The 6,388-nt window shown below is 39.3% G+C and overlaps 1 protein-coding gene across 1 annotated transcript; it reads right to left on the bottom strand.

The window, feature by feature from the left end:
- Nucleotides 1-1,258: 1,258 nt before the first annotated feature.
- LOC149846056 (cyclin-D3-1-like) lies at nucleotides 1,259-3,841 on the bottom strand. The gene is made up of 6 exons (XM_089997833.1): nucleotides 3,244-3,841; nucleotides 3,001-3,087; nucleotides 2,754-2,852; nucleotides 2,432-2,636; nucleotides 2,168-2,289; nucleotides 1,259-2,011 (listed from the first exon to the last, which is right to left on the bottom strand). Exons 1-6 carry the CDS (start codon nucleotides 3,529-3,531, stop codon nucleotides 1,772-1,774), a joined length of 1,041 nt encoding a protein of 346 aa, XP_089853959.1. The 5' UTR covers nucleotides 3,532-3,841; the 3' UTR covers nucleotides 1,259-1,771.
- Nucleotides 3,842-6,388: the final 2,547 nt, after the last annotated feature.

Below are 6,388 nucleotides of genomic sequence, written 5' to 3'. Positions count from 1 at the left end.
CAGCGATTAAAGAGAAATTTCTCAGTCGACCAAATTGATTAACATATGTAGTAGGAAAAACATTGAAAATAAGATTTTTAGTGCTTTAAAGGTATGTTTTTTTTTATTAAGCATCTTTAAGCTCATATGTGTATTTTAAAATGATAAAAAATCAATGATTGATATTATATTAAAATTATTCATATTTTTACATCAAATCAAGTCAAAACAAATCTTGTTTATATATATATATAATATATGAATAGGCTTTTACATTGAATAGATAGGAGGTCAATTCGGTTCACACATTTACCCAAGCATGAACCAACCTTAAAAAAACTCACATCTAGGAGTTTGCTGCAAAATTATACTCTAAATTGACAGAATAAGTGAACTTAAAGTGATTTGACAGATCACGATCTGCTCTCTTCCTTTCCTTTGTTGCATTCCCGCCCCTATTCATGCTTGGGTAAATGTGAAACTACAAGCTGAACTTTTTTTTGTTTTTGAAATAAATCATTCTGACATGGCCACCAAAATGGCTATAAACCTCCCACAGGAAAGGCCTCTCTCTCAATGTTGTCAATATCGGCCCTGAATCGTTTGGCAATCGATTCAGCTGTATCAGCCGATACTCAAGTGAATGGTTTTATATTGGGCCAAAAAATAAAAAATATATATATAACATGGCAATCATAATGTGACACGTTAAAATTATTAAAAAAATATTTTTTTATATTTTTTGCATGTATTAAAAATTAGCTGATTCACCCACTGAATCGTATCGATTTTCTGCCGATACGATGCGTAAGAGGTGAACAAGACTCTGGCACATTACATTTGAAAACTAATAAACTACTGAGACACCACGCTTGGTTCTCTCTTTGCCTCCAAGATTGCTCAGATAATATGAATTAAAAAAGATAGTGGATTGAGTGTTGATAAAAGAAAGCAGATGCAATGGTATTATTTGTAAAAATTAATACAAAAAATTGACAGGAGGGAATATTTCCTCCATCAATTTTCCCTGCTTTTAACTGAAACTGAAACTTCCAACCCCTCCCCTCCTCCACACACGTACATATTGAGATTCCCTTCCTAGAGGGCTTGTGTTTGTGTTCTCTTACCGAGATCACTTCTGGCTCATGGGCCCGCTTTTATCACAAGAGGCAGCAAGCCCCAGATTCTAACCAGACAGACAGTCAAACCAAGTGTGGCATGCACCAGAAATTACAGAAAAGTAACAACATTAAATATATGGTACTAAAAAAATGGACTCTTGCAAAGAACACCAGCTCTCTTGTGTCTGCTTTCATATTTTTACCTTGCACCAAGTGGTGTTTTTCCTGGATGTCCAAGCAAAAAATTAGAAAAACAAAACTCTCAACATTTTTTCTTCTCCAAAAAACTTTTAGTTTTCCTTGTAATTTTGAACAGGAAACCGCCTACAACAACAAAATGCACCTTCTAACATGTAATTTTTCTTTGCTGTAGTCAGTTTATTTCTTTCTTGCCTCCTCTCAACACTGCCTGCAGGATTCTCATAACAGCTGGCGGATGTTCATTCATGGCAAAAGCATGATTACCAAGTTCCCTCTTCTTCCAGTTTTACTCTTTTTTCTCTTTTTTTTTTTCTTGACCCAGTAAATCTCCCGTACCTGTTGGCTATTCTTTTTCAAGTTTCGCAACCACACCAAAACCCCCTCTCAACCAAACCATACTAATCAGGAATGCAGATGCTACTCTTTCACAAAAATATGCATATGTACCACCGCACCCATGATTGCCTCATTCAACTCCCTCCACTTAATCTGTTCAATTTCCTTCTCTTAGCAACAGGGCTGAAACAAGAATGGGCACACGACCCATGGTTTGTCTCATCACTTTTATAGCTCAAACAGGTAGCATCCAACACGCCATTTGGGCTCTGCCGTGTGGACGAAACAGAACGCGCTAAATCTTTTTTAGGCCTACTCGGGTTCCTAATCAAAATGACCTCTTGCATAATCTCATAACATCTCAAAACGCTTTCCTGCAGCAAAAGATGATGAGAACAATTAAGACAGCAAGAAAAAGGCAAACAGAGAAACTAACGCTAATGGGGGTAATTTAAAGGGAGTTAAACAAAAACGCAGTAAAAAGGGATTTTTAGTGGGGGGGCGGCTTTTTTATTTATTTTTCCTTTTACCTTTTCTACCAGGGCCCAGTGAGATGCAACTTTATCGAAATCCACTGTTTCGTTTTCTTCTGATACAGATATCGCCGCTGCTGCAGCGACGACAGAAGGTCTGAATTCCAGGAAATTAATTCCTGCGTGCCAATTTTGTTTTCAATACAGACTCATTAATCATCTGCATAACTTTACATCCACCACAGCCGAAAAAAATAAAGAAGAAGACAAAAAAAAATCAAAAGAAGTTTGGTGCAGCAGCAGTGGGAAATTCCAACAGACCTCTGATGCTGCTCAGTATCAGTTCGATGGAACGAGCAATTGCGGTTGGGGAGGGGGGATTGTCATCGTTGTTGATCCGGCGGAGGAAGTGGTCGATGAAGGAAAAAGGCGTCACGGCTCTCATCTTCCACTTCAAAGTGCTCAGCACGAGAAGCTCCATTCTCTGAATGGTACGAGCCTCGAACACGAATTTCGCTTCGGCCACCTATAAACAAATTGAAGGTTCAGAAAAATAAAACAAAAAGACTCCTCTTTCCCATTACCTTAATCCAAACAAACAGAGTTCTCTGCCAACATTCATTTTGTTCATTCGTTCATTCACCTGAAAATCTATAGACAACGGGACATCCGTTTCTTCCATCTTGGCCGCGAGCGACAAGCATGCTACAGCCAACAACTGCATCATCCAAGCTTTACCTTGCTACAAAATGTCGAGACCCCATAATCAGGACCAAAAACAACAATCCCATGTCATTGAGAAATTCGACAACATACAGAAATAGTTTTGTTTTTTTAAGAAAAACAACATATAGAAATGATTGATAGAGCAGATTCCAAATCTAACTTACAGGAAGCTCATAGCACGAAAGAAACCTGTCCAGATAATTCACAGCCAGGTATGCACTCAGTGGTTGGAAGTTATAATGGGCATGAACCTATTAACCCAGCAACATCACAAAACCAAATAAGAAAATAACAGAGGACGCCATGAGAGAATCAAAACATAAAGAAAAAAAAGGGAGAAGAAAAAGAGCACCCATTTGACAGAAAACATGAAAAAGGCAAGGTAATTTGAGAAAGGAAAATAATACCTTCCACATCCAGTCTATGGCATCTCTACGAACCGAAATGTCCAAAACCCCTCTCTGAAATCTGGAAACATAATCGTCCTGGGGTAGATGCTCTGTTTCTTTGGTTACCAATGCCTCGATAAATTCATCACTGCATAACGGCAAATCCATGACGAAGCCCCTATTAGCATTAGCATGGTGGGATTCTGGTCTCACACTCTCACCCACCACCTCATCATCCCAACCCATGATGCTATTGTTGTCCTCTGCACAGAGGAGAGCGGGCATGCAATCGAAACTAGGAGGCATGGTTAAACTCTAATAAGCCCCTCCAATCAATATCATCAAGATGGCACTCCGCTCTTTCTTTCCTCTACTCCTTTTGGCTCGCTGGTTGCATCGTATCAATACGCCATTGAAAAACCGAAGACTCTGAGAGGGTGTGGGATAGATAAGAGGGGGAGGAGCGTAGGTTTGGGGAGGAGAGTCTGCTTAGGGGAAAGAAGGCACTTAAAAGAGATGAAAGGGTGCGAGGGAGAAATTAAAGGGATGCCAAAGTTAATGAGATCATAAAAGAGGATCCTGGGCTTCCATAATTCGTTCATTATACAATCTATATGTACATACATATGACATAGTTGCAGATTGAGGATGATTTTATTATTATTATACCACCACCTAGTCTAAGAAGTTATTTAATTCACAAGGGGTGTGGATTCTGAGATTTGTGAATTTTTGCGGTGTTAATTAGACGTCATTCTTTTATTGCCTCTTTGGGAAAATGACAACGTGCTTAAGAATTTTAGGTTAATTACAAAGCCACCCTTTTATTTTCCAAAACCCAAAGTAATGGGGGTCTTTCCAACTGGTGTGGCGAAAACGCACATCATAAAATTCGGAAGTAACAAGACTACCTCGCTTTCCCTTAAAAATAAAATAAAAAACGGATTTTTCCATATTGGTCCCCTGCATTATTAGCCAAAGACAAATCCGTGCCTATTTGCAAAATCATATCCCCATCTTATTCAACGTTGGGACAACTGCATCCTATAGTCAAACAATTATCGAATTAACCAAGATCCATGATAGACCATAGTTAGTGATCATCGAAATAGCCATATTATAGCTTTTTTGAAAAGTTTTCCAATGACCATCTCTCTCTCTATGGGTGGTTTAGCAAACTGTGAAGCATTGTTCTTGTCGCCAAGCAATGTACTAGTTTTCCAATGGCCCACCAACCCGATAACCCTTGTACTAGTTTTCTTCTTGCTAAATATGGGGATCCAACTCTTATTCTGGTTCGTCTTGAAATCCAAGGTTTGGCGCTCTCGCACTTGCGTAAATCGTGGTTGAGGGCTTTAGCCTACTTTAGAGACCATTTTGAGGTATCTGAAAATTTTGGTCAGTGGTTGCAGTAGGCGTTGGCACTAAGCAGAGAGTTTCTCACCAAAAAAGTCTATAGATCGTTGCTACCGCCAGGGGCTGATTGGTTGCCCGAGGATGTGCTTTGGGCGAAGGGTTCTTCCCCCCGTTCTCGAGTCCTGGCTTGATTAATTTTGCATGATAGGATCCAGATCCACAGTAATTTAAAAAAGTGGGGCATTCAACTTCCGAGTTGGTGCGTGCTTTGTCAAGCTGCAGAAGAATCTATGTTTCACTTGTTCTAGTCTTGCCCAATATTTATGGAAATCTTTAGCAGGACCTAGAGGCATCCAGAAGTATTTGTTAAGGAGGAGTCCTTTGCGCTAGATCTGATCTTGGGGCCGGTTTGTATTAGGCGCAGCAAGAGGTGAAGGTTTATCTGGCGGACGTGGTTGCTTACTTCTTGGTGGTTTTTTTGGATGGCGCGAAACGATGCTCATTTTCGTCATATTCGAGTTAACATTCAAAACCTAGTGCATAAAATCTTGATAGATGTTTATGCGATCTTGCGTATGCATCTTAGTGATCTTTCACTCCCTTCTGCTGATGCTACCTATCCTTTGTCGCAATCTGGGCAAGCGGCTCCGGCGTTAGCCCATTTTATCTGTCTAATGTTCTTTTCTCTTGTGCTTTCTTTATTTGTTTTGAGTTTTGTTCTTGTTCAGTTCATGGGTTCAACATTCAACATTTTGTTGATCTTCATGAGTGGTAATGTTGAATTACTTTCGGCTCTCTCTCTCTCTCTCTCTCTTTGTTGGCACTGATCTGCCCATGAGAAAAGGCAAGGGAGGGCACCCAAATGGAGCAGACAAAGGTGGGTTATGGGAAAAGGGATATGTAGAACCTGAGAGAGAGAGAGCCCGGATGAAGGTGGGATGGATTAGTTTTTTATGGGAATGTGAATCATCAGTTTGTTTGAGGATTTTTGTTCATTAGAAGTTGATGGAATGTGATGCATGGTCAATCGAGAAGACCCGTGTTCTTTCATTTTTTTTCTTTTTATCATAAAGTGGAAGTTTAACTATTTCATGAACATTGCAAGATTACTTGACAAATGATAAAGTCATATATCCATTGACATTGAAACCCAAGAAATTCATCAGAATCTAATACCAAAACCTTGCTTCCATAAAAGTTTCCCTAATTCCTCACAAATAGGGAGCCCTTGAGGGTAAATTAGTCTTTTTTTCTAAAAGATGGAAGTCTGCGTCACCTGCAGTAACGATTCTTAACCTTTTGAACCATTTGGTAGGGTAATTAAAAAGATGAGGATGATTTTTGAAATGGAGTTAAGCGAGGATGGTTTTGTCTTTGGTTAGGAAGTCAGGGATCAAAATGAAAAAAAAAAACCCAAAAAACAAAAAAAGACTATCCTGCTATAATTTTGTGCGTGTGGAATCGTTGAAAGAATTTAATTTTTTTTTTTGTTTTATTTCCATGGGGTTAATTAACCCCTTGAGGCTATGACCAAGGGGATAACTCAATCGTGGTAAGAAAAAAAGAAAAGAAAAAAACAAGAACAGATAGAGAGAGAAGCAATAAGGGGGGTTTCGATGATGGGATGTTGTGTAGGTGTAAGGGCCATAATCTGTAAGCTCTACATATGACATTGGCTTATATAAATGTGGGGACTGGAGGGAGTTCAGCCTTAGGCCTGAAGTCGATGGGAATTGCAGAGTTGATAAAATTGTTTTACATCAAGCAAGCAAGGACACAAGGAAAACGATTAAAGACAGGGAGGAGA

The sequence above is a fragment of the Nuphar pumila genome, chromosome 2 (assembly GCF_984573655.1).
Source record: "Nuphar pumila chromosome 2, dmNupPumi1.hap1.1, whole genome shotgun sequence".
Taxonomy (NCBI): Eukaryota; Viridiplantae; Streptophyta; class Magnoliopsida; order Nymphaeales; family Nymphaeaceae; genus Nuphar; species Nuphar pumila.
The sequence above is the reverse complement of the archived record's forward strand: the minus strand, read 5'-3'. Positions and strand labels throughout refer to the sequence as shown.

Coding starts and splice junctions, on each gene's coding strand:
- LOC149846056 (XM_089997833.1), bottom strand. CDS start 3,531: ATGCCTCCTAGTTTCGATTGCATGCCCGCTCTCCTCTGTGCAGAGGAC. Junction 2,853..3,000: donor TTTCGTGCTATGAGCTTCCT/GTAAGTTAGATT, acceptor GACATTTTGTAG/CAAGGTAAAGCTTGGATGAT. Junction 2,290..2,431: donor GATACTGAGCAGCATCAGAG/GTCTGTTGGAAT, acceptor ATTGGCACGCAG/GAATTAATTTCCTGGAATTC.